This window comes from Choloepus didactylus, chromosome 2 (assembly GCF_015220235.1).
Source record: "Choloepus didactylus isolate mChoDid1 chromosome 2, mChoDid1.pri, whole genome shotgun sequence".
NCBI classification, from domain to species: Eukaryota; Metazoa; Chordata; class Mammalia; order Pilosa; family Megalonychidae; genus Choloepus; species Choloepus didactylus.
The window spans coordinates 149584433-149612130 of NC_051308.1; the positions used below are offsets into that span (position 1 = coordinate 149584433).

Below are 27698 nucleotides of genomic sequence, written 5' to 3' on the forward strand. Positions count from 1 at the left end.
TGTGTCTTTAATATGAACATTTTCCTGTTAACTACTTTTTCATTTCTGTTTTTTAGTGTGACAAGTACAAGACTGGAGTTATCGATGGACCTGCATGTAATAGCCTTTGTGTTACCGAAACTCTTTACTTTGGAAAATGCTTATCAACCAAGCCCAGCAATCAGGTACAGACATTATGCATAAACATTCCAGATTTATAGTGCTCTCTTAATTTCAACTAAAAGCATTATTAAAAGAATTCTTGAATCAGAGCTTTAGGACATCATATATATATGTCAATTTTGTATGCTTTGGTTAATTCATTTAACAGATATTTATTGATCCCCTATTTCCATTATATTCCAAATACTGGTTTAGTTACTCGGAATACAATGGTGTGTTAACACAGACAAGATTACTTCCCTTAATAAGGACCTTAAATTCTTTGGGGGAATGCAGGGGAGAACAGTTGACAGATAAATAAATAAACAAGGTAATTACAGAAGGTGACATGTTCTATAAAGGAGATACACAGGGTGAAATGATGGAGAATACAGGGGGAGGGAGAGGATAGAGATGTATATGGGAGAAGGTGACTAGGGAAGGCCTATCTGAGACAACATTTGAACTCATACCTGAATGAAGAAATAAACTACAGGCATGGGCAAAGGACAGGATGAGGTAAGTTACAAAAGAACTACAATTTGCTAATAAGCATAGTGAAATAAATGGTCCACCTCTTTTATCATCAAAAAAATGTAAATAAAAACAGTAGGATTCTATTGGACTAGTAGAAAATACAAGATGAACACTGGTTATCCTTGGGTGTGAACTGTTCTGTGATTTTTATGTTCCTCTTATTCCTTTATGTTATTTCTGGATTTTCCAATACAAATATTCACCACTCTTATACTTAAAGAAATTTTAAATGATTCTTAAGTTGGTAATACTAATCATGTTGAAGAGGATTTCTGAAAGAGTCCAACATTTGAGTGTCCAGGCATTGTTTGAGGGATTGGGTGAGACCATAGGGAACAAGACAACAAAGCCTCTGCCCTCATGTGGCTCATGTTCTCATGTGGAGAAGACAGTTGACAAATGAGTCAAATAAGTAAATAAATAAACATTAATAAATATGGTCATTTCATCCTGTGCTAAGACTAGGAAAAAAATAAAATAGGGTAATGTGTTAGAGAGTGACCTGGGGATGGAGGAGACTGCTCTACATGTGGGGTCAGGGAAGGCCTTTCTAAGGTGACTTCTGAGCTGAGCCTTGAATGATGTGAGGGTACCAGCCAAATGAAAATCCAGGGAGAGTACTTTCCAGTCAGAACCAACAGCAAGCGAAGCGGGTCATGAAGCAGGAACAAGCTTGGTAGGTAGGTTCAGGGAACAGAAAGACCAGTATAGCTGAGATACAGAGTTTAAGTGGTATGAGATCAGGTTGGAGGCATAAGCCCGGCCAGCTATATAGAGCCTGACAGGCAATGGTAAGAACTTTGGACCTTATTCTAATTGAATTGGGAATTTATTGGAGGGTTTGAAGCAGGGGAGTGATATAATCAGCTTTGTTTGGATTAATATACTTAATATGATGGTAATTGTTTTATATGTAGAGCATATAAGGCTACTTGCTTTATATTTAAGAGAATCAGCCTAGACTAATGAGCTCTGGACTGCCTGGGTTCAATTATTGGCGTTGGCGTTTATTGTGCTGCTTTCAGCAAGTTGCTTCACTTCTCTCTGCTTCAGTTTTCCCATCAGTAAAATGAGAATAATATCTACCTCATGGCACTGTTACAAGGAATAAAATAATAAAATAAATTAGACCATTGCACATAGTAAGCACTATATAATGTTTGATAAATAACTTGAGTTAATAGGAAGTATTTCTGGGAAGTGGGATTAGGGAAATGGAATGTGGGAGACATTTGCTTTTGCCTTATATCCTTCTGTGTAGTTAGACTCTTAAAAATATGTTAGGTGTGCATTAGTTTTATAATAAAATATAATTATTTAAGGGAAAACAATCATGGAGTACAATTCCAGATTTACGATTTAATAAACCATAGCTCAATCTCAATGTTTTGGGGCTTTTTTTTTGTTTTTAAATAGGGGAAGAGCGTCCTAAAAATATAGTGTTATATTTTTAAGAGTTTTCCTCTCGATACATAACTTGTCATTCTTTTCACATAGATGTATTTAGGGATTTGGGATAATTTACCAGGTGTTGTGAAATGTCAGATGGAACAAGCAGTTCATCTTGATTTTGGAACTGAATTGGAACCAAGAAAAGAAATAGTACTATTTGATAAGCCAACTAGGGGAACTACTGTACAGAAATTCAAAGAAATGGTCTACAGTCTCTTTAAAGTAAGTAAATGCATTCACATGTCCACTAGTGTAAAATGGTATACTCTTCCAGAAGAGTTGGCAGGACCTCCTCTCAGCCACAGAAATTTGCGATTCTGACTTTATCGAGGGCCCCATCCTGAGAAATAATTTAAAGAAAAGAAAATGCATGAAGGATGTTTAATATTTTTTATAATAGCTAAAAGTATTAATATATGAGAAGGAAACTCATTAACTAGATGCACTGCTGTATAATTTGACATTATAACAGGTACACATCAAAAGGAGAAATAAAATTAGTGTTACACACTGATTGCCCTCAGTGTGTATATAAATTATATAAAAATTTTAAAGAAATGCTCATGTAGCAAAATTTAAATGGAAATATACAAAAATGAAAATACAGTTTGGGAATAATTTCCTTTTTCTCAATTTTTATCTTTTTATTTTCACTCAAAATCTTTCTTTTCTTTGGCCATTTTACATTTTCAGATGATTTATCCCAGGGAACCTTAATAGCAAAATATATTGGAACAATACAACTTGAAAAATTCTGGTAATGTGGTAACTACGAAATATAATTTTCAGTTGACTCTTTGGATATGGGTACATTACACTGCAATTTTACCAGTAAATGTATGGATAGTATAGGAAATATTTAGTGTCTTGGTTAACTATATTTATCTAAAGGGTCTAGGGTGGCCATTTCTTAACAAATTTAGCAAAGTACACCAATGACTTAGTTCATTTGGACATTATTGTTGTAGGAAACTTACCACTTCTAAAAGTTTTGGGCATTTTAAAAACATGGCTTGATTCAGAGATCCCTGCCATTACATAAAACATGGTTCTACTTCACATATGATGCACAAATATTTGAATATGTAACACATGCTCCTTTATGGGGATTCAGTAGCAAAATTACTACTAGCATGGTGACAATCTCCATAAATGAACTTAACAGATATTTTTCATTCCTCCTGTAAAATCAGCATATTCTTTTCTTTACTAGGCAAAGTTGGGTGATCAAGGAAATCTCTCTGAACTGGTTAATCTCATCTTGACAGTAGCTGACGGAGACAAGGATGGCCAGGTTTCCTTGGGAGAAGCCAAGTCAGCATGGGCACTTCTTCAATTAAATGAATTTCTTCTCATGGTTATACTTCAAGATAAAGAACATACCCCCAAATTAATGGGATTCTGTGGTGACCTATATGTGATGGAAAGTGTTGAATATACCTCTCTTTATGGAATAAACCTTCCATGGGTCATTGAACTTTTTATTCCATCTGGATTCAGAAGAAGTATGGATCAGTTGTTCACACCATCATGGCCTAGAAAGGCTAAAATAGCCATAGGACTTCTAGAATTTGTGGAAGATGTTTTCCATGGCCCCTATGGAAACTTCCTCATGTGTGATACTAGTGCCAAAAACCTAGGATATAACGATAAGTATGATTTAAAAATGGTGGACATGAGAAAAATCGTGCCAGAGACAAACCTTAAAGAACTTATTAAGGATCGTCACTGTGAGTCTGATTTGGACTGTGTCTATGGCACAGATTGTAGAACTAGCTGTGATCCAAGTACAATGAAGTGTACTTCAGAAGTGATACAACCAAACTTGGCAAAAGCCTGTCAGTTACTCAAAGACTATCTGCTGCGTGGTGCTCCAAGTGAAATTCGTGAAGAATTAGAAAAGCAGCTTTATTCTTGCATTGCTCTCAAAGTCACAGCAAATCAAATGGAAATGGAACATTCTTTGATACTAAATAATCTAAAGACATTACTGTGGAAGAAAATCTCCTACACCAACGACTCTTAATTCATTTGGACATTGTTACCATTGTGGAAAACTTTTTTAAAATGGTTTCTGATTCAGAGATCCCTGCCAATAACTTATAAAACTCCTTTCCCCTGGGCCTAGCTGAGAAACCATCATTTAAAAATACATGTTGTTACTAAAGTAATGTCAGGAAATACAGTATCAACAGGACCAAAAGATTTCAGTCCTGCCCTTTTAGAAGCTGTTACATTTCCCAGTGCATTCACTGTGCAACTATTTTGACTAAAGCCTCAAAAAAATAAATTATGCTGTGAAAAATCTCATTCCGTAGACATCAACAGTGAGCGCAATTTGTAGATTTTTGTTAGAATACCATTGCTGAAAACATTTTTTGCACTGAAGCTGCTGTTTTAAAAAGAAAATTTATAAATGTACTAATGTCTTAGCATGGCAAAGTTTGCACATTAACAGAAATTACGACTGCAAAGCAGGTAAGCTTACTTTCCTAAAACAGATGTTGGGTTAATAGCATGGTTTGTTGTACTCTAGACTTAAACACACATTTTAAACCTCATTTAGACATCAAGTATTGTGGTTTCAGAATGTTTCCTTAAGTGGCTCTTTGACCCTCAGAATTGTTCTAGGTGACAATATGTAATACCAACATTAGCCAAAACTGGGTGACTTTTCACATATTCATCCTAAATTGAGTCCATTTTGGAATCAACCAGCATAATGAGCCCTTCAGAACTGCCATCTTAAGACCCAATCCAGACCCATATATTGTGAACTTAAAATTATGTGGGAATGCAAGACTTTCCAGTAATAATTTTCCATTTCCAAACAATATTTCCTGTTGGCCAAAGGGCTGTTTTTTTAAGACACATATAATTTATTCATCTATTTTTTTTCCATGTAAACTTGGACATAGGGTTAATATGTGTCCCCTTTTATGTTATTTTCAACTATATATATATTCAGATTCGGCATATATCTTTCAAAGTCTCCATAAAATTAAACACCTCTTTTTGCAGAAAAGACCTGTTATTTTCTGCTGAAAGTTTTCACCTGGCTAAAGTGAGTGTTAAAGTTGTGAATCCTTCATTGGATAGTTTTCTCATGAAAAATTAAAGTCATGGATTAATACCAGTTCTAAGATTGTGTACTCTGAAGGTACGTTTTCTTCCCATTAATCATCAGGTTACAATAAATGGATGGATGAATTATTTACTATTGATGGTTGATCTGTTGCTTGCCAGACTTTTTAGGAAGAGCTGCAAATAACTCCTGTCAGGGAGAAGAGAGGCCCAAGAAAATGTGATCTTTGTTGGAGTAAATATACAGATAAACCTTTTCTGGAAAAGTTATACTTGTTTTTGTAGAAAATAACTGCCAAACTCTTATACTTCAAGATATTTCCTACAGTTTCATAACAATAAGTGCATAACACAGAAATAGAAGGCTGTTAAATTTATTGTCTTCATCTCAAAAATCTTCATAAAAAATTGCAGTTTGGTTTAGCTGTCAGCAGCCCGCTCCTGAGCCCTGAGGAAACTAGCCTTCTTCTGAGCTACCCGATCTTTCTTTTGGGCAAGAGACATTTTGGGACGGTTCCACCTACGAAACAACAAAGTAAAATAAGACCAATATATTTTTTAAAGCACAACTAAAGAGAATAAAGAATCTTGAATTTAAGAAAAAGACAAAGACTTTGTAATCAGATGGCAGTCGAAAGATCCAAGTTCCAACATGTACTTTCCCAAACTTCAACTTCCTGTGATACTGTGCTATTACCAACACACAGGGCCAGGTATCAAAGAAATGTAATATTAGTGCAATGCCTAGATACATTAAGTATTACTCTCTATTCCGTTCACAAATCGAAACACTTCAACAGAAACCAACTCTTTTCTTTAGGTAGTCAATTTAAAAAATGCAGCTGATAGTTACACTGTATTAGGATAGAATGGGCCACCCTCAGTAGCTGCTGAGGCTAATACATTTCTATCACCACAATTACTTTAGCAAACCTGGTTCCCTTTGCTTCTGCAACTTCATGCAGAGCTAGTGATCGAGTTTGCATACCTTCACTGAGAATCTGACCCACCAGATACAAGGAGGTAGTTGGGAACCACCTCCAACCCCTTTCCCACCAACAGTGAAACAGGAAGACACATACCTCTTCTTTTTAACTTCTTTCTTAGGCTTTTTCTCATAGACTGGATTCTCTCGTATAGCAGCATGGGCTTTCTTGTACATCTCCTCCATCTGAAACAAAGGAAATCAAACAGTACTTGGTTTCACTTCACATGCCCTAAACAATAATATAATGTGCTGTAGTCTACTACTTGCTCGATTTTGTCTTAAACCGTATTTTCAAAAGGAACTAAAAAGTTAATGTTGGTGTCTAAGTTTCTAAACATACCTACCTTCAAATAAATTCTTGTTCAAGTTTAGAACAAATTGATTTCTGCAGAAACACTAATTATGCTCATTTTAACAGTGTCTGACCAAAATGCTTTCACTTCAGTCGCCAAAATACAGCACTTAAGATGTTAAGTGTGGGCAACACAACACAGCTTTAACAGAGGACAAAGAACTGGACACTGACCTTGGGAATTGCCAAATTCATTTCTGACCTCCCACAGCCTCCAGATTTACATTTTCCATCAGTACCTGCTAAGTTTATCTGGCAGCAGTATTAACCCCTGATACCAGAAGGCAATCTGATTAGGTATCTTATTGGGAAATATTGTTCTAAAATTCAAAGGATAAAGTTGTAACTCTGAATTATTTCACTTGACACCCTTGGTCAAATAAATAACTCGTGATCCAGTGGAAGATCAAGTCATGCAGAGAAGCTGTAAAATGCCTGAGTGTTCATTATGAAGATCTAATAAGAAATACAGCTCCCTAAAGAATGTTAAGGCATTCCAGGTCTCTAAAATTATTCAGTGTTTAATACATTATACCCTCAACTACCTGAATCCTTTTTTTCTAAACTAGAATTGAGGGTTTACAAAAATATCATGCATAAAACACAGGGTTTCCATATACCACCCTATTTTTGTCACCTTCCATCAGTGTGGTACATTTGTTACAACTGATGAAAGCACAATTTAACAAATTGTACTATTAACTATAGTACCTGATTTATCTTACGGTTCACTGTGTTGTACACTCCCATGGGTTTTTAAAAAATTTTAATTCTAGTAACACATGTAAAAACTATAAAATCCAGTGCTGTTTAATTATGTTCATAATGTTGTCCTACAATCATTACCATCCATTGCCAAAACTTTTCCATCATCCCAAATAGAAACTCTACAATTTATGCATTAACTCCCTGTTTCCTATCCTATCCCCTATAACCTGTATTCAAGATTCTGACTCTGAATTTGCTTATTCTAAACATTTCATATTGAAACCATACAGTATTTGTCCTTTTGTACCTGGCTTATTTCACGCTACATGAGTCTTCAAGGTTCATCTATGTTGTCACGTTATCAGAACTTCATTCTTTATTACAGCTGAATAATATTCCATTATTCATCAGTTGATGGACACATGGGTTGTTCCATCTTTTGGCAATTGTGAACAATGCTATGAACATTGGTCTGCAAATAATCTGTTCCGATCTAAATCCTTTTTAAAAAAATAAGGATATTGACTCAGGAGATGGCAGGGAAGGGGAACTATTCAAGGGAAGATAGTCTGTGGACATGGAGGAAAAGGTAATGGTGTCTTAGGTCAGGTTCCCCAGAAGATCCTGAGATGATAATGTATTTTCATGTCATCTATTGAGGGAGTGCCCCAAGGAGAAACTGGTGAGGGATTAGTGATGGATAACAGAACAGGAGGAGGAAGAGGTCAAGGTGTGATTTCAGGCTAAATTCCAGCCTCAGCCTGATCCTGTGAGGAACGCTGGAGTATAAATTACACATCAGATTGTGACCGACTTGAGGCAGGCAAGCTGGGCTTTGCTGTGCCTGCCCTTGTTGGTCCTTGATTCCCAAGCACTTCCAGCTCTCCAAAAGTTGAGGACAGAGCAGATCTGGCAGCCCAAGGACAGGCCTCTGAAGAAAGTCATGGGTGTTTAGCCATTGTAAGCAGACCACATAGAACTTGGCAGAGGGATCACAGAAATGGTAAAGGGGATCTGAGGGAATCTGGGTGGAACGCCCACAGGGTCCCCTACAGATGGGGACTCTTCTAAATCCTTTTTAAAAGTTATTTTTCTACTACTTTTAGTACCCTTATTATTACAGCTGCCCACTATATTTAAAAAATCCACTTCAAACAATCATTTAACAAACCTAAGCAACCTAGTTCCTACCTAACAAGAGGCCAGAAAATGTAATCATGTATCTAGACAATACCATGAATTTAGGTAAAGATCACTTCCTGTGGGAGAGAACAGATTTCTGCAGAGAACTTCAGTAGGCACCCACGGCAAAAGAGTCCATTGTAGATTAAATGAGCTGGGTGGAAAAGTGTATCAGCCAAACAGTAGTTTGAAGTATAACATGTATATATATAAAAGCATTAGGAAATAAAAATCTGAAAACACAGATTGGTAGTTTGGAAAGTTTTAAGCAAGTTTCATTTGACCAGTGCAAGATATGGCTTAGGAGGAAAAATCAAGCAGGCCAAGTAGAATCACAGTCTAAAAGTAAAAGGCCGGAACAAGGGTGATATAGGTAGTAATATAAAGGAAAATACACAGTAAAAATTAACAAAAATTATCTTTCCATGGCCAAAGCTGTGCTAAAATAGAAACTAGTATGCAATAGAAAAGAACCTAAGAAGCAAAAGTTATTTGATATATCATCTGTCAATATGTACACAATTCTACAGTTGTTAACAGTTATAACCAGTGATTTCTGCATTCTAATTTTTCACTGTAATTTCAAAACTGGTAATATCTTCAATTTTCTAATGTGTTAGTAAAGAATAGGTAGCCCTGGAGAGTCAATTTTGGGCTAATTGATTTCCAACATTAAACTTAGTTTAGTAAACATTCATGCTTGAAACATTCACAGTTCAGAATATAGAACAAATTGTGCTATGATTAAGAACCATCTCTCCCCAAGGCGTCAAAATTAGTCAAGTTTAGTATAACTAGTACCTCACATCAAGCAGAGCAAATATAACTATGACCAAAGGAATGAAATCTACGAATAAAGAACAGCCAAATGCATAAAAGCTACCAAAGGTTTTAGATGCCAGAAGCATCTGAAAGATTCCTAAAAGCATGTTGACAGCCCACCTAACCTGTTAAACTACTCTGGTCCAACACCCTAATCTCATGTTATTTCAAGTCTGATAGCTTAACTGAATCTGAAACTACAAACATTCAACTTCCAACTGCCAATCTGAAATAAATCTATATTAACATTATACCCACCAAAAACAAGTAAACCTAGTTCTATAAATCAACTAATACAGGCATTTTTAGGTAAATTTTTTACCATGTCTGGAGTTACGTTGTTCTTTATGTACTGAGAGAATTGTTTCTTGTAAGCATCTTCATCTTCCTCCATTAGGTAACGCATATAATCCGCAACATTCTGACCCATGATGTGCTTCCGATGTACTTCTGCATTGAATTCTTTGCTTTCTGAATCATAACCAGGGAATCGTTTGGTACTAAAATAAAGTTTTTCACATTTTAGTACATATTGACTGAAATAATTTACTCTTTACTCTGTGTAAAGAGTAGCTGCCATCAGTCCCGTCTTGAAACAATTAACTGCATCACATGCAATCAAAGGACCAACTACTGACTGCTCGGTTAGTCAGATATCATCATTCAGCAGCTGCTATCTCAAAATTCCAGGACAGAAGAGAAAATCATGCCACACACACCTCTCAATTAACCAAGGTCCCCCCCAACCCCCCCACACGAAGTTTAGTTCTCCTGCATATTAGCACATGGAGTTTCATTCCATTCCAAAAAAAAAATCCTACAATTTCTCAGTGGTGCCTTCAAGTACATGGCAATAAGTGATTTGCCCAAGATCACAGCTAATGAAATTGTCAAGAGAATGCTCTTGGTATACCTGCATCCCACTAACTTTAATAACTTGCAAGAGACATGTCCTCAAAAAAATAATATAAAACACATTTTAGACTTTTAACAAAACAAACAAAAAACCTATGGCCAATACACTTAAGAATAGTTAAAATGGCAAATTTGTGCTATGTATGTTACCACAAAAAAAAAAACAAAACCAAAAACAAAAGGCAAACACTAAAAAAAGAGCTCTGTGGCCAAAGATTAATTTCTTTTGGTTGTTAAATCGCCAACCACTAAAACATCCATAAGAAATGAGTAAATCACATCAGCAAATATCTGTTCACCAACAACAAAGAAACACCAACACAAGTACTAAAGGGAACTACAAAATAGATTTTAAGAACTTACTTAAGTTTCCAAGAATGACCTACAATTTTATTTCTAGTTGAAATTTTAGAGGCATTTTATAAGCCTTTTTCTCCAACTTTTATTCTAAGGTCCGCATTTTCCCAGAAATCAGTAAAGCAATTTTCATTCTGAATGGAAAAAGTAAATGAATTGGGGTGGGGGTGTGGAATCAAGTTTCTCCTTTAGAAGCAAAACCAACCATATGCAAAATGTAAGTTTCAACCTCAGCTCTTCCATTTATTGGCTCTATAACCTTGGACAAATTACCTCTAAGCCTCAATCTCTTACTTATAAAATGGGTTACAACTTCTTCCTACCCTGCCAGGTTCATTTTGGGCAGTACCTAGCATGTAACAGCCATTCAATGATAACTACTGTTACTTTAAATGGTTCTGTAATTGCCACACTGTAACAGAAATTAGAAACAGGAAAGTATGAAGTTCAGGCATGAGTGGGGCCTTAAATACTGTATTACCTGTGAGGAATAGACAAGCCTCCATCCACAGCTCCCTTCAGAGCCCCAAAAACTTTATTTCCAGTGGTAGTTCTGGCAAGCCCTGCATCCAAATAGCAGGTGAAGGCACCAGGTTGACCATCAATACTTTCCACATTGTATTCATCTCCTGTTACCTCTACTTGGCCTTCATAGATCTTGTCCATGCCAAACCTGTTGAGAAGCTATCAACAAAGAAGCCAATCTAAATTTTCTGTAGGAATATAGTCAAACAGCTCTAAAAGTATCTCAGGTCACAACTTTAATGACCTGATACCTGGAAAAAAAATTTCATTCCTATTTACTCACTCCTTTTCCCCAATAATTCACTTTTAAGGATCAACACTGTTTAAATGCTACATAAAAAGAAATTTCAGACATTCAATTTCACTCACGTAACAACTTTGTTTTATAACCTCTGAATCTTCCCTACATGTCCATATTTGATTTATGCAACAATAAGAATATACAATACTTAATTTGATTGTTGTATTTACTAAAGGGAGAGAATTTTCCACATTTGTAATCATATTTAGCTACAATAATTCCAACAACTCAATATTAAACCTTATCACATGTACTTTTGTCTAACATGGAATAAAACCCTAGGAGGATTCTCGGTTGAAGCAAACATATTTTGTGGCTCGACTCTCCAACCACATTTCTTCTCCCAGTACACTGCCATCTAGCTAGTTTTACAAGCAGTGCCTTTCTACCAAGTTACTCTAGTGACAATGTTCCCCACTCAAAGCATGTTTATAATCAACAAAGATACGGGTGCCCAACATGGATACATATGCTTCACAATTTCATTGCAAAATAAGGTCACTAAATTGAAAAAACAAAGCAAAAATCACATACTCACACCCCCCTTTCTGCTTAATATAGCATATATAGGAAGTGCTACCACTCAGAGGCAAAGATAATTATTACAAAGATGAATCATCACCCAGGTCCCCTGCTCACTAAGCCCAAAATTTTGACATTGTTTTTCAAATTTTAATTTGCATTTAGAAGAACCTGGACATCCTATTAAAATACATATTCTGAGGGTTGGGAGTGGAGCCCCCACAATTATGCATTTCTAAAAATAGTTCCCAGACGATATTGATGGTCATAAGATCTACACTTCTGAGTACCAAGGGTCTGTGCAGTCCACTAAGGTAGCCACTAGCTACAACTAGTCATTTAAAGTCAATTAAAATTTAAAATTCAGTTCCTTCCTATTGGTATTAACCCATATAATAGCCACATGTGGGCGATGGCTACCGCAGCAGACAGTATTGACTACAAAAGATTTTTAACATTGCTGAAAACTCTATTGGACAGTACTGGTCTAGTTACACCAACATAGAGAATAAGACGATCACTCCACCAGATTATTAGGAAATGGACTGCCATCTGAATGAAATCTCATATTAAAAAAATCATCTTCACTGCAAAGAACTGATGTTTTTGTAAGTCACAGCTGAGGGTGTCTTATCCATGTATAAAATATCTTACAGACAATTCCAAATGAGCTAACTCCAAAATAGATAAAAACAACCTTGTACATACCCTGCGGGCCAGCAGCAGGCCAGTACAATATGCTGCAGCATAATTTGTCAGACCAACCTTCACACCATACTTTGGGAGTTCGTGAGCATAAGCTGCGCAGACTATCATATCCCCTTCTATACGGGCATAAGCAATCTGTTGTCAGAGAAAAACCACATTAAGAATCTGTACTTTCACTTTTTCAGTAATTGTCCTAAATGTTTTCTTTTTAAGAGGATTTACAAGATCTACAGGACCTAATATTTAGTTATTTGACTTGGGTATGGAAAAAAATATTGCCTTACACAAATTAGCTTGCACAGAAGCAGGTGTGCCTGCCTCCTTTAAAGGCTCAGCTATCAAAATTCTCCCTAGTTGTAGCAGCCCAGGAAACTAGCTTCCAGGGGTCTTTTATGTGGGGGAGACCTTCATACACATTATTAAAACCATATATCAAACAATAAGCAGGAATAAGAACCCTCACAACTATTTACCACTTTAATGAGCAATGGTTAAGGAGCACGTGAGGCCACATAGTAAGTTAGGACTCAGTCTATGAAAAACTACTGGAAAAAGGATGGGCAAGAATTTGTGGATTTCACTTGTCTCTAATTTATCCCCTCACATACCCACAAAATACTGCAATATCTTATGTTTCTCTTTCCTCCAATTAGAAAAGGAATTGGATCAAATTGGTTAGAGATTTCCAAACATGACTGATCTTCAGTTGGAGTATTTTAACGTACCAATTTCCCAAGCTCTAACTCTAGACCTACTAGTGGGAAAAGAACTCATTCAATAAATGTTTTTAAAGTACAAGGCTGTAGACTTCTAACCTATATATGTGCTTTGCTTTCCCAAGTACATCTTCTGTATCACAGTGAGTAAAGGATGGGAGGGGGAACAGTTACCAGCCATTGCCTGAGTCCAGAATATAACTTACCTGACAAATGATATCCCTGTTAGTTACACGAACTATCATCCTGTATTTGGGTGTGTTGTACTTATTTTTATCCTGAATTACCAAACGTTTCCGAGCATAGTAATCAGTTTTACCCTCTGAAAGATAAAATATAAGTTAAGAAACACTACTCCACTTTAAGGCAGATTCTTTTAATACTGTAAATATGAATAACTGACCATACCTCGTCTTCTTCTAAATTTCACTTGGTACCTCTTGAAATAGGCCTTATTCTTGACAACTTTAACAAACCCCTGTGAGAATAAAGAATGTTATAAAAACCTTGGTAAATAATTTAGGTTACAATAGTTCTGACATTTAAATTAACAATCATGTAACAAAATAACACTTGAACCCCAAGAGTGAACTAATCAACCTCAGTTTCTCAAACCATCTGGGTTGTAAAGAACCCACTTTTTCCCCCTTTCAATCTGATACACTGATAAACTTTATAAAAACAGTAAAAATGAATCACTAGGAAAACAGAATTCAAAGAAACCAGAAACACACAAAACACAAGCCCCAATTTTTTTTACTAGAGTACAGAAATACAAAACTGCTGTCACATTTCTCCAAAGTTTTAAAATGCTTCTGTACTTGTCCGGTTGTGGACCAGCACTGATCTTTGTACCAAACTTTTGTGAAACACTGCTCTACACAGCAATCATCCTAAATTTCAGTCATCTCTTAACACTGTATGTCCCATTTCGAGAAGCTAACCTCAGAGAACTACATCCTTCCCTCTCTTTCCATGTAGTTTTGAAAGTAAAGTTTAAATTACTTGCCACAATACTCAACTGGGCAAGAGCACATTCAGCGGTCGCACCCAATTCAAACAGCACGGTCCCTCGTCAACTAAAACATCTTCCCACCCCCACTCCCGCACACCTTTGGGGACTCACCCCAACAAGCATTAAAAAGTGAGACCAGAGACAAACTAGAAAAAAAAGAGACAGGAGGCAAGTTCCAAACAAAATGAGCTTACTTTCCAGGCCCACTAATGCCCCCGGCCTCCATGCCTTACTGACGGTTTAGCTTGAGAGCCATTTTTTGGGCCCACCGAAACAGCCTCCCTGATCGCAGATCCGAAGACCGGGACGCTCTCCCGAAAACCACCCCCCACCCCCCCAAAAAATCAGAGATGGATCCAGGTTAGAGAAGCGTCCCCAGCCTCTTGCCAGTCTGAAACCGAGCTGCATGCAGTCTCCCCTGGCCGGCCGCCTGCCGATACCCCTCTAGACTATCCAGCACTACCTCCGCAGCTTGTTTAAAAAACTAGACCCTCGCTCCAACCTGCTGCCACAGCTCCCGCTCCCCTTTTTCGCCGACCCCACCCCCAAGCTCGCGCGTCCGGCGTCAGCCATTAGGCCACGCTTGGAACAGCGGCCCATGGAAGAGCCTGCAATCTAATGCCATCCGGCTCCTGCACCGCACAGGACTGCCTCCAGTATGGCGTTCAGGCCAGAAGAGCGATCCCCGTGCTTCCAAAAGCCCGAAATCAAGGGGCCCACTCACCATCCTGCGGATGAGAGACCAGCGTCCGCGGCTCTCCACAGACCGGTAGCTCCAGGAACACTACGGGGGGGAAAAAGACCGTATCCCGTGCGCAGGCGCAGTATGTAGCGCCGGTGAACAAGCGAAAGACGTGTGCAAGAGAGAGGGTGCCCGCACGCAAAACGTGCGCCTTCCCGCCCCCTGCTGGCGGGAGGGCGGAATGCCGGACTTGCCCTTGCAGCAACCAACCCTCCAAGCCTTGGGATCTTAGCACTCCTAGCCGAGGATCCAATCCGGATGGTTGAAGGGAGACGCAATGAACAGGAGCCCAAAAGATTACAAGAAACTTTCTATGGTAGGGAGCTTCTCCATAACAAACATATTACTTTTGTAAGCAATAAAAAGTTTAAAATTTAAATTGACTTCCACGGGAGGTCTACACGCTGCTGCACCCTCCATGTCTTTAGTGATCCAGGAGAAGTTGCAACACAGTTTACGAGTACTGTACTCAAAACCAATATCGAGGAGCCGGCATCCGGGCCTGGCCAGGCGGAGGGAGGCGGGCCCGCCCTGCGAACCGGAAATTTTAGACGCAGAGCCCCGCAACTGTCTGGGAAAGCGTCGCGGCTATGGGCGTGGGAGTGGAGAGCGCGGGCAGACTTGGAAGCGGAGTCGGGGCGGGGAGGCGCCGGACAGACTCGAACCCGCGCGTTCCCTGCGGCCCCCGAGCCCGGCTGCACCCCATTCTCATCCCTGGCCCGCCTCCTCCCTTCCCTCCCCTTACCCCCGGGCCCCCGCCCGGATTCCCCGTCCCATCAATTTATTACATAAATCAAGGTAATAAAATATTTTTTATTTAGAAAAGCCATTATTTGCAACGGATGGGCATTAATGCATGAATTTTGCGTAAAGCCTGGCCTGCTCTCCGCTTTAACTAAAGATGGAACAATTAACAGATTCATTTCTGCTATAACTCCTGGATCTCACTTTGAGTTTCAGTGTCAGGAAGAACAAATTCATCTTGGAGTCGGAATTTCTCATCACTGTTGATTTTGAGTAGTATTTTCAGATAGCCACTGTGCCAATTTGGATATATTATATCACCCCAAAAGCCATATTCTTTAATCAGTCTTGTGAGAGCAGACATTACTGTTTAGATTGAGTGTTTCCATGGAGATGCGACTCAGTCAACTGTGGGCCAGACTTTTGGTTAAATTACCTTCATGGAGATATGGGCCCTGCCCATTCAGTGTGGGTCTTGATTAAATCACTGGAGTCCTATAAGGGAGGGACATTTTGGAGAGCAGCTAAGAGAGACATTTTGGAGAAGGACATTGAAAGCTGATGCTTGGCAATGCAGACAGAAGGATGTTTGGAGATGCTAAAGCTAAGAGATGCTAGCCCAGAGTTTGTTCCAGAGAAACTGAGAAGACCCCCAAACAGATGCACAGGAGCTGAAGAGACTAAGCGAGACAAGCTCAGAGACGTTTTGGAGAATGTCATTTTGAAACACACCCAAGGCAGCAGATGCCAGCCACATGCCTTCCCAGCGGACAGAGGTGTTCCAGATGCCATCAGCCATTCTTCAGTGTTGGTATCTTCTTGCTGATGCCTTAGTTTGGACACTTTTATGGCCTTAATACTGTAAATTTGTAAGCAAATAAACCCCTTTTATAAAAGCCAATCCATTTCTGGTATTTTGCATAACGGCAGCATTAGCAAACCGGAACAGCAACCAAATCCTATTTTCTTTCCTTTTCTTCTTCCCTATCATACTGTTAGTATTTCGTTCTAACAGAATTACCTCTTCTTATTTGATGCCTTCCTATTTTCTGTTTTTAGAGGTAATGAAAAAAAAAGATTTTAAAAATAGCTCCTTTATACTTGTTTCTATGGTTCTCCCCCATTCTTCAGAAGAACATGCAGCAACAACATTTTCATCTTCAAGGCATAGCACCAGCTCAAATTTGCGCTTGGTTTCCCTTCTTCCTTTACAACAGATGAAATTTATAATCATACAACAGCTACATATATCTTTGCATTTGATCAAAGCATTAAACAAGGACATCATTCATTCAACAGACATTTATCAAATGCCTAACTCATGCTAGGTTTGGGGGATAGAGATAAGGGGCATGAGTCCTAGTTTATGCCTGCTAGTACACACCCTCCCCCTTACTCACGTAAGTGTCTGGACAATACGTCATCCTAAACAGAAATGATTATGACCTGAAAGAGTTCAGTTTAGTAGAACAGAGAGACAAATGGGTGATAGATAATAATCACAGGACAGTGTGTTAAGTGCTAGATGAGGGATATGAACAGAATGTATGAGAGTGAATCTAGAAGCTTTCATTCTGCATTTCCATGGGCTCTTTTCTTCTCATCTTTGTGGTTTATAACCCTGCTTCTTAAAGTGGGGTCAACAGACCAGCAGCATCTCCATCACCTGGAAGCTATAATTGTTCCTGAAATTCAGTGTTCAATCTGGCTGAAACTGTGTTGCATCTAATTGATGGCCTGAAGAGCTTTCTTCTTTCCCCACAGACTGCACAATAGATGGCTGTGAGGCAAAACAGCAGCTAAGGCACCAGTCTTTTGAGTATGTTCATCGACTTCTGGCCTTAATTCATCTTCTGATTTTAACCTTCTCCGAACAGGTTTAGGTGGTGCAGCAAGAGGTGTGGTGGCTTTGCTCACATTGGAGGGAGCGCTAGTAGCTGTCTTTTCTTCCATTTTATTTTCTTTTTTGGCAACTCAAAGAGAACTTGCAGGATCAGAAGATTTTTCAGCCGGCAAGTCTTTGGGATGCTGCTCAGCTTCATCACTGTGCTCTTTATTCACACTTGATGTGGCAAAGACTTCAAATTGGCTGAAATCCACGAAGTTGGGCTGTTCTGGGAGCTGCTGCGGTGAGGCACCCAGCCCCTAGGAGGGCTGTGGCCTTGGAGGCACTGTAGGAGGGTGGGTGACGACTCCCGCGTGCTGTTGCCCTGTGGTGACTGCAAAGGCCTGGTTCATGTCTAAGGACAAGGATCTAGAATGGGAGGGCTGTGGCCATGGAAGGGGGGTTGGGGTGCCTTGTTATTGGGTGACGCTCCTGAATGAGACCTTTGAGGAGTTACATTGTTCTCCATCTGTTCTGGGTCAGAAGTATGATTCTGAACTACTATAACCATCTATAGCATTTCCAGAAGGAAATTTCACTGATGAATTTATCTTATTTTCTTCTGAAAGGTCAGGAGGTTTCACTAGTAATGGGCTAGTGGGAGTAGTATGGTCACTGCTGGTTCTTTTAAGCTCCATTTCCTGCATGTGCATTTTGCTTGAAGTCATTCAAATGGGAACTGGATGAACGATGGCAGTATCAGGATCAGCTGGTGCCATGTTAGTGTCAAATTGGGTTAGAGTTTGTGAGCTGAAATAGCATTCGCTAAATGTCTCCCGCTGCTCACTGCTCTGATTCAGCTCCAGCCAAGTTTGGTTCAGTGGCAGCATTGATGGTGACTTGCTTGGAGGTGCTTCTGCAGGAGAGCCTGAATAACCTACCTCACCTGGCTGATCCCCAACACTTGCTCAATCTTCCAAATCAATCAGATTGGGTATTAAGCTTTCAGGGAGTTTTTCAGGTAAATCATAGCCATTCTTCCTGACAGATGAAACTACCAGATGAAAAGCAACACAATACTCATCCAATGTCAGTGCACCATCTTTATCAAAATCTGAGAGTTCTCAAATATGAGAAAGTTCAAGAATAGGAAGCTTTGATTTTGTAAAAACTCTTTAGCTGCAGATCCTGGAATAAATCCATTCATATCAAGCTGAATGGTTTAAACTGATTTACATAATACTGTCTTTGCTCGTCTGTTATTTTCCAGGGATCATCCTAACCAATGGATTGCCTACAAATTTCATTGGCAGTTGTAGCTGAGGCTACAGATAGTACTGTTGACTGGTTCTGGACAGAAGCAGGATGCATGGCTAGAAGAGTCCTGCTTGGGGGAGTGTGCTGGTTTGAATGTATTATGTCCCCCAGAAAAAGCCATATTCTTTGATGCAATCTTGTGGGGCAGACATAATAGTGGGGATTAAGTTGGAACGTTTGGATTAGGTTGTTTGCATGGAGATGCACCCCACCCAACTGTAGATGATAACTGATGGGATATTTCCATGGAGGTGTGGCCCCGCCCGTTCAGGGTGGACCTTGATCAGTGGAGCCATATGAACGTGCTGACTTAGGGAGATGGAACTCAGTGCAGCTGTGAGTGATGTTTTGAAGAGGAACAAGCTTGCTAGAGAGGAACGTCCTGGGAGAAAGCCATTTCGAAACCAGAACTTTGGAGCAGATGCCAGCCACGTGCCTTCCCAGCTAACAGAGGTTTTCCAGACGCCATTGGCCATCCTGCAGTGAAGGTACCCGATTACTGATGTGTTACCTTGGACACTTTATGGCCTTAAGACTGTAACTGTGTAGCCAAATAAACCCCCTTTTTATAAAAGCCGATCCATCTCTGGTGTTTTGCATCCCGCAGCATTAGCAAACTAGAACAGATTTTGGTACCAGAGAAGTGAAGTGCTTTTGCTGCTGAGTCTGCAAATACCAAACATGTTGGAGGGGCTTTTCAAATGGATAAGGGGAAGATTCTGGAAGAATTGTGAGGAGCTTGATAGAAAAGGCCAAAACTGCTTTAAAGAGACTGTTTGTGGAAATATGGACTCTAAAGATACTTCTGATGAAGCCTTGAACAGAAATGATGAATATGTTGTTGTAAACTGGAAGAAAGGTGATCCTTGTTTTAAAGTGGCACAGAATTTGGCAAAATTGAGTCCTGGTGTCAGATGGAAGGAAGAATTTGAAAGTGACAACCTGGAATACTTAGCTGAGGAGATCTCCAGACTACATGTGGAGGAGGTACCCTGGCTTCTCCTTGCAGCTTATAGTAAAATGCGAGCGGAAAGAGATAAACTTAGAACTGAACTCTTGGGTTCAAAGAGACCGGAAGCTGATCGCTGGGAAAATTATGAGCTTCCAGGGGGTGGAATCCCTGAAGCTATAGCCCAACGTGAGGATGTAACCAAACACAGAACCCAGCCGCCATTTCAGTACAAGCCAAGATTGGAGATGGAATTATCCAGAAAGGATTTGTGGAAAGTCCTATTGTCTAATGGCTTTGACCCCTGTGTGCTTCATGCAAAGCCAACAGAATTTTTGTGAGATCTTTATAGACAGAGCCATTGCCGGTCTGGACTGGAGGAGACAGACAAGGAAAAAATTAAAGGAAAAATTTCTTCAAAGACAGAGCCATGGAGGTTGAGGTCTGGAGTCAAGAGGTCTCGGGCTGGGAGGGCGGAGCAGCCCACATGCATGGAAAGGGTGAGTTTGCCCTGGAGGTCGAGGGCGGGCTTTCCGCCTCGATGCTCTGGAAGAGTTTTGCCATCTGAGGTCCCAAAGAGGGCGGAGCACATTCCCAGGGAATTGGGGAGAGCCTGGCTGCCACCACACTGTTCTGAAGGGGTTGAGCATGTGCCCCGGAGATGGAAGGGAATCCGGGTGCTGCCCCGATGTTTGAGGAGGGTGGGGCCGAGAAGGTGGTCTCCCCAGTGAGTGGATATGTTGGAGCACTCACCCAAGCATTTGGAGAGAAAAGGGCTGCCACAAAGGCACTTAGGAAGCGTTAGACTCCTGCTCTCTCAAGCCCCAAGGATTCAACATTGTTCTGTAAATGACTCCCAGATTTTGAAATCTAATGGAGTTTGTCCTGTGGGTTTTAGGAACTGTTTTGGTCCTGTTAACTCTGTTTTCCTTACTGTTTCTCCTTATGGCAATGGAAATGTTTATCCTATGAATGTCTCTCCTTTGTATATTGGGAGCACATAACTTGTTCTAAGTTCACAGATCCACAGCTAAAGAAAAATTATGCCTTAGGACTGGCCATGCCTATAATTGATTTTGATGGGATCTTGTACTTAACTTTTGTTACTGAAATGATTTAAGTTTTTGTGATATTGTGATGGAATGAATGCATTTTGTATTTGGAAAGATAATGTCATTTTGGGGTCCAGGGGGTGGAATGTGCCGGTTTGAATGTATTGTGTCCCCCAAATGCCATTATCTTTGTAGTCTTGTGGGGCAGACGTTTTGGTGCTGGTTAGATTTGCTTGGGGTGTGCCCCACCCAGCTGTGGGTGATGATTTTGATGAGATGTTCCCATGGAGGCATGGCCCTGCCCATTCGGGGTGGGCCTTGATCAGTGGAGCCATATAAATGAGCTGACTCAGAGAGAGGGAACTGAGTGCAGCTGTGAGAGATGTTTTGAAGAGGAGCAAGCTTGCTAGAGAGGAACATCCTGGGAGAAAGCCATTTTGAAACCAGAACTTTGGAGCAGACGCCAGCCACATGCCTTCCCAGCTAACAGAGGTTTTCTGGACGCCATTGGCCATCCTCCAGTGAAGGTACCCGATTACTGATGTGTTACCTTGGACACTTTATGGCCTTAAGACTGTAACTGTGTAGCCAAATAAACCCCCTTTTTATAAAAGCCAACCCATCTCTGGTGTTTTGCATCCTGCAGCATTAGCAAACTAGGACAGGGATTATCTGCAAAACTGACCCCAGTTTTCTTGAGGTGGAGGTGGGGAGCACCCTGACCACACTGCATCACCAGCAAGAGGACCTGATTGAACTTCGCTAAACTGAGACCAAAAAGGCCCTGCCCCGTAAGGGACCTCTCACTGTTTCCCTCACTGGGATGGCGGCTGTGCTCCGCCACGCGTGTAGAGAGATCGGCGTGCACTGCTGGGGTGAAACAACAGGGGATGTGGTTCCTACTGATCTGTAGGTACACGAGGCTGGACGGCGTCATGGCTTATGGATCCTTTTTCACTTGTCCACGGCTGTGCGGTAGAGTAATCACACCAGAATAAGACTCTGGATTTTCAGAATATGAAGTATATGAGGCCACATGGAGAGATTCCTGTTCATTCTTGGAAGTTACAAATCTTGGCAGAGGAAGGTCTTTTACTGAATTAATACTTTCCACTTGTAAGGGGAATCGAGACTGGCAGCAGCTGCAAGTTTCAAAGCAATATAGAACTGACTTCTTCCAAAATAACCAAGTCTTGTTGCTCCATAACACGCCATAATCTGCAGAACCACATTGTTGGGCAGCTGCGCCACCCAGAACAGCTAGAGCATCTGCCCATTGGCCGCCACTTTCTTGGTACTCTAGATGTCGCAGTAGAAGAGATCAGAGTAGTATTTCTGCTCAGCATCAAGCCTTCCATATTAGTGCCGGCTCCCGGCCTCCTGAAGGCACCACTGGGCTGGGTACTGGCCTGTGGCTGTGCATGGCCCCCTCCCCGAAGCAAGATGCTGGGGGGGGGGTGGTTCGGGAGGACAGGGGGCTATTCTAAATAAAAAATATTTTATTACCCTTATTTATATAACAAGAAAAGAATTATAATCATTAGAATCCTATTTTAAATATTATAAATGTATAAAGAAACTGCCTTTTGAAAGTGAAGTATCGTAAAAATATGAACAGTGGTCCTTTATCAGTCTTCTTGACATGTTCATGTTGTTTTCTAGAAGCAGAACTATTGTTAGATGTGCTTTTATTTTTATATACTTTGAAGCATGACATGGCCTTTGCACCTTCCAGGATGTTCTAGAGGAGAGAATTTCCCAGGAATTTCAACTGGAACAACTTCAACCATTCTTTCACCTATAAACTAATAGCTGTTAACTGTGAACATACCCATTTTTAAGCAGTTTGGGGTTCAAAGCCAATTTGGAGACACAAACATTCGGTTTGCCGTTTATTCAACATTAAATTTTATGATTCTGTTTTGCCCTGTATGTTCACCATTGTATTTAAGTGCCTTTTATTTAAGTTCAACAATAAAAGGGTCAGGATGAAAAAAAAAAAAAAAAACATCAATGGGCAGTGGAAAATAGCCTTTGCCATCACTGCCTTTTAGAGCGTGGGGTGAAGATATGCTCCTGTGGTATTGAAGAAAGCAGAAGTCAACATCGCCAAAGGTCAGGACACCCCTCTGAGAATGAAGTGAAACGTGTACTCACCATAGTGCAGAATCCATTCCAGTACAAGATCCCAGACTGGTTCTCAGAAAGAAGGACATGAAGGATGTAACATACAGCCAGGCCCTGGCCAAGGTCTGGACAACAAGCTCGGTGAAGACCTAAAGTGAGTGAAGAAGATTTGGGCCCACAGACGTCTGTGCCATTTCTGGGGTTGTTTCCAAGTTCAGCATACTAAAACCACTAGCTGCTATGGTCCCACTGTGGGTGTGTCCAAGAAGAAATAGGTCTATAGGCTTTGTCTATTAATAAACAGTTTATATATCTGAGTGTGTGTGTGGGGGGTGGGGATAATTAGCATGAATTTGCTCTGGAGCCTTCTTGGTCTCTCCAGGACTCTACCTCCAGGACTACTGACCCTGATCAAGAGCACACAGCATCCCACCAGGAAACCTTGCATGAAGCTCCAGGCCTGGGTTAGGGGCCTGTGCTGCTTTGAATCTATTATGTACCCCAGAAAAGCCATATTCTTTTAATCCAATCTTTTTTTTTTTTCCATTTTTTAAATTGTGAACTTTAACATTAATATATAACAGTGATAACTTTCAATGTACGATTTCACAAGTAGCAAATCTCAAAGAATGTCATGGGTCAAAGTTCCACAATTTCAATGATTTCTATTATTGTAAAATATAACATACATACAGAAAGATGTCATCTCTCGATGTATAGCTCAACAAGCAGTCACATAGGTAACTTCAAAAATTGTTATGGGTTACAGTCCACAATTTCAGTTCTTTCCTTATTATGCAATACAAGGTATATACAGAAAGGTGAAGACCTTCAAGGCACAATTCCACAAGCAGCTATAGAGCAAATCCCAAGGGATGCTATAGGCTACAGTTCCAACATGTAATTTACCTCCTTCCAGCCACTCCAACACCCCAGCATCCAAATATATATATATTATATATAATTATATAAGTTTCAGTATTCATATACCTTTGTTCAATCTTGTTTGTTACTACTCCTTCCTCTCATTTAATCTCTTTCTCCATCTTCAGGGGTGCCTAGGAAGTGAGCACCCTAACTTATTCATATTGAAAGGGGGTGTCAACAGTATTGCAAAGGGGTCTGCATCTGATAGTTGATCTTGAAGAGGCTGTTGTCTCTGGGTTTTAGGACTTGTCTGGTGTGGGAACACTCTAGTGGATTTAAGTTTCTGAAAGATAAAACTTAGTGAGTGCATCTTTTATAGAATCTCAGGTAGGGACCTAGGTATTTGGGGACTTCTTTTGGTAAGGGCATGGCATGCAGTGGCCAATTGGTATGTCTAGCTGGAGCTTGCATAAGAGAAACCTCCAGAACAGCCTCTCGACTCTATTTAGGATCTCTCAGCCTCTGTGACCTCAGCTTGTCACCTTTCTTTTTTTTCCCTTTTTTGGTCAAGTAGGCATTTTCAATCCCTCACTGTCAGGGCCAGGCTCATTCCTGGGGATCATGTCCCATGCTGCCAGGGGGATTCATTCCCCTGGGAGTCATGCCCCTCTTGGAGGGGAGGGGGGGTTAAAGAATTTATTTGCCAAGTTGGGCTTAGAGAGAGAAAGGCCACATCTGAGCAAAGAGGTTGCCTGGAGGCTCCGCTTAAGCATAATTAGAGGAGGGCTCAGCCTCCTATTTACAACCCTAAATTTCACAAGAGCAAGTCTCAAGTCAAGGGCTTGATTAATTAAGTAGTGGGTTCCTAACTTGACTTAAAATATATTCTATCCTAAGATAAACAGTCAGCTTCTTATATTATCTTCACTTAGTTGTACAGTCATCACTCTTAACATTAAACAATTATCATAACATAATACATCCCAGAGCTCTTATCAGCTCCTAATTATTCAGAGTTGGTAAGATACTCCTATTAAATATAGTCATTCATATGTAATGGGTAGTTTTTCCATACCACTCTGTTGTTAACCCCCTGCAGCAGTGTCATACCTTAGAAGTATATCATGGTAACACTTATTTGACTCTGTGGTGCTACTCCATGGGTTACTTGCCTTTGAACAACCATTTACGAACATGTTCACCTTCAATGCATCACTGATACTTATAATCCCATTAATGAACCATACTCACTCCTGACCATTCCCATACCATTAAGTTCACCCTCATTCTCACATCTGTATATATTAGGTTATTGTTTCCCCTTCACTAGGTTTTGACTATCTCTAGAACCCCTGTATTCTACATTTTAAGACACCAAATTTACATTTTCCACAGAGATCACATTAGTGGTAATATACAATATCTCTCCTTTTGTGTCTGGCTTATTTCACTCAGCATTATGTCTTCAAGGTTTATCCATTTTGTCACATGTCTCATAACCTTGTTCCTTTTTACTGCCGCGTAGTATTCCATTGTGTGTATACACCACATTTTATTTATCCACTCATCTGTTGAAGGGCATTTGGATTGTTTCCATCTCTTGGCAGTTGTGAATAATGATGCTATAAAAATCAGTGTGCAAATATCTGTAGGTGTCACTGCTTTCAGATCTTCTGGGTATATACCAAGAAGTGAAACTGCTGGATCATAGGGTAAGTTATTATCTAGTTTTCTGAGGAACCACTGAACTGTCCTCCAGAGTGGCTGTTACCATTATACAGTCCTATCAGCAATGTGTAAGAGTTCCAATTTCTCCACATCCTCTCCAGCATCTGTAGTTTCCTGTTTGTTTAATGGCAGCCATTCTAATTAGTGTGAGATGATATCTCATTGTGGTCTTGATTTCCATCTCCCTAATAGCTAGTGAAGATGAACATTTTTTCATGTGCTTTTAGCCATTTGTATTTCCTCTTCAGAGAAATGTCTTTTCATATCTTTTGCCCATTTTATAATTGGTCTGTTTGAACTATAGTCATTGAGTTCTAGGATTTCTTTATATATGCAAGATATCAGTCTCTTATCAGATAGATGGTTTCCAAATATTTTCTTCCATTGAATTGGCTGCCTCTTTACCTTTTTGACAAATTCCTTTGAGGTGCAGAAGTTTTTTAAGTTTGAGGAGTTTCCGTTTATCTATTTTTTTCTTTCATTGCTTGTGCTTTGGGTATAAGGTCTAAGAAGACACCTCCTAATACTAGGTCATGTAGATGTTTCCCTACATTATCTTCTAGGATTTTTATGGTACTCTTATGTTGAGGTCTGTGCCAGTTTGAATGTATTATGTCCCCCAGAAAAAGCCATATTCTTTGATGCAGTCTTGTGGGGCAGACATTTTACTGCTGATTAGATTGGAATTCTTTGAGTGTTTCCATGGAGATGTGCCCCACCCAACTGTAGGTGATAAATCTGATAATTTCCATGGAGGTGTGGCCCCACCCATTCAGGGTTGGCCTTGATTACTGGAGCAGCATATCAGCACAGACAGAAGGTGCCAGCTTGCTACAGCCAACAGGGACACTTTGAAGAAAGCACAGGAGCTGCAGATGAGAGACATTTTGAAGACGGCCATTGAAAGCAGACTGTTGCTCCAAAGAAGCTGAGAGAGGGCACATAGCCCAAGTGCAACTCAGAGTGACTTTTTTGAGGAACTGCAACCTAGAGAGGAACGTCCTGGGAGAAAGCCATTTTGAAGCCACAACTTTGGAGCAGACGCCAGCCACGTGCCTTCCCAGCTAACAGAGGTATTCTGGACACCATTGGCCATCTTCCAGTGAAGGTACCCAATTCCTGATGTGTTACCTTGGATGCTTTATGGCCTTAAGACTGTAACTGTGTAACCAAATAAACCCCCTTTTATAAAAGCCAATTCATCTCTGGTGTTTTGCATTCCAGCAGCATTAGCAAACTAGAACAAGGTCTTTGATCCACTTTGAGTTAACTTTTGTTTAGGGTGTGAGGTAGGGGTCCTCTTTCATTCTTTTGGGTATGGATATCCAGTTCTCCCAGCCCCATTGTTGAAGAGACTGTTATGTCCCAGTGCAGTGGATTTGGGGGCCTTATCAAAAGTCAGTCGACCATAGATCTGGGGGTCTATTCTGAATTCTCAATTGGATTCCTTTGATCAATGTGTCAATCTTTGTGACAATACCATGCTGTTCTGACTACTGTGGTTTTATAGTAAGCTTCAAAGTCAGGAAGTTTAAGTCCTTGCACTTTGTTTTTCTTTTTTAGAATGTTTTTAGCAATTCAAGGCCCCTTTCCCTTCCAAATAAATTTGATAACCAGTTTTTCCAAGTCTGAAAAGTAGGTTGTTAGAATTTTGATTGGAATTGCATTGAATCTGTAGATCAGTTTGTGTAGGATTGACATCCTATCCATGAGTATGGAATATTTTTCCACCTCTTTATGTCCCCTTCTATTTCTTTTAGTAGAATTATGTAATTTTCTGTGTAGAGGTCTTTTACATCCTTGGTTAAGTTTATTCCTAGGTACTTAATTTTTTAGTTGCTATTGAGAATGGAATCTTTTTCTTGAGTGACTCTTCAGTTAGGTCATTTCTAGTGTATAGGAACATTAATGACTTTTGTGCATTAATCTTGTATCCTGCCACTTTGCTAAATTTATTAGCTCAAGTAGCTGTGTCATAGACTTCTCAGGGTTTTCCAAATATAAGATTATATCATCTGCAAA

General features: G+C 40.0%; 2 protein-coding genes, 2 non-coding genes and 1 pseudogene across 9 annotated transcripts in view; 1 reads left to right on the top strand and 4 right to left on the bottom strand.

Annotated features, from left to right (window-relative positions):
- Nucleotides 1-5002, top strand: part of DIPK1A (divergent protein kinase domain 1A) — a 127434-nt gene extending 122432 nt beyond the window's left edge. For all 5 annotated transcript variants that reach the window (XM_037826626.1, XM_037826624.1, XM_037826625.1 and 2 more), the window contains 3 exons: nucleotides 57-164; nucleotides 2176-2352; nucleotides 3344-5002. In XM_037826626.1, coding sequence (XP_037682554.1) covers nucleotides 57-164; nucleotides 2176-2352; nucleotides 3344-4156 — 1098 coding nt within the window. In that variant the 3' untranslated portion in view covers nucleotides 4157-5002. The remainder of the gene's footprint in view (nucleotides 1-56; nucleotides 165-2175; nucleotides 2353-3343) is intronic.
- Nucleotides 5003-5572: 570 nt separating this feature from the next.
- Nucleotides 5573-15133, bottom strand: RPL5 (ribosomal protein L5). 2 transcript variants are annotated; one of them, XM_037826630.1, is made up of 8 exons: nucleotides 15050-15133; nucleotides 13719-13788; nucleotides 13517-13632; nucleotides 12595-12729; nucleotides 11020-11222; nucleotides 9589-9766; nucleotides 6297-6382; nucleotides 5573-5734 (listed from the first exon to the last, which is right to left on the bottom strand). In XM_037826630.1, the coding sequence occupies exons 1-8, from the start codon at nucleotides 15050-15052 to the stop codon at nucleotides 5635-5637; spliced, it is 891 nt and encodes a 296-aa protein (XP_037682558.1). In that variant the 5' UTR covers nucleotides 15053-15133; the 3' UTR covers nucleotides 5573-5634. The 2 variants fall into 2 exon arrangements, with proteins under 2 accessions (XP_037682558.1, XP_037682557.1); XM_037826629.1 differs by having other exon boundaries at nucleotides 6297-6385; nucleotides 15050-15132.
- Nucleotides 6067-6200, bottom strand: LOC119528341. The gene has a single exon (XR_005215648.1). It is a non-coding gene; the product is annotated as a small nucleolar RNA SNORA66 (small nucleolar RNA).
- Nucleotides 9839-9934, bottom strand: LOC119528335. The gene has a single exon (XR_005215642.1). It is a non-coding gene; the product is annotated as a small nucleolar RNA SNORD21 (small nucleolar RNA).
- Nucleotides 15134-17484: 2351 nt separating the features above from the next.
- On the bottom strand, nucleotides 17485-22295 carry LOC119513595 (annotated as a pseudogene).
- Nucleotides 22296-27698: the final 5403 nt, after the last annotated feature.

Bases quoted from the DNA above. Each gene is read 5' to 3' on its own strand.
- RPL5 (XM_037826629.1), bottom strand. The intron at 13,633-13,718 runs GTATGGTCAGTT...TTTATCTTTCAG, and splicing joins GAAATTTAGAAGAAGACGAG to AGGGTAAAACTGATTACTAT. The intron at 9,767-11,019 runs GTAATACAGTAT...ACTTTATTTTAG, and splicing joins GGCTTGTCTATTCCTCACAG to TACCAAACGATTCCCTGGTT.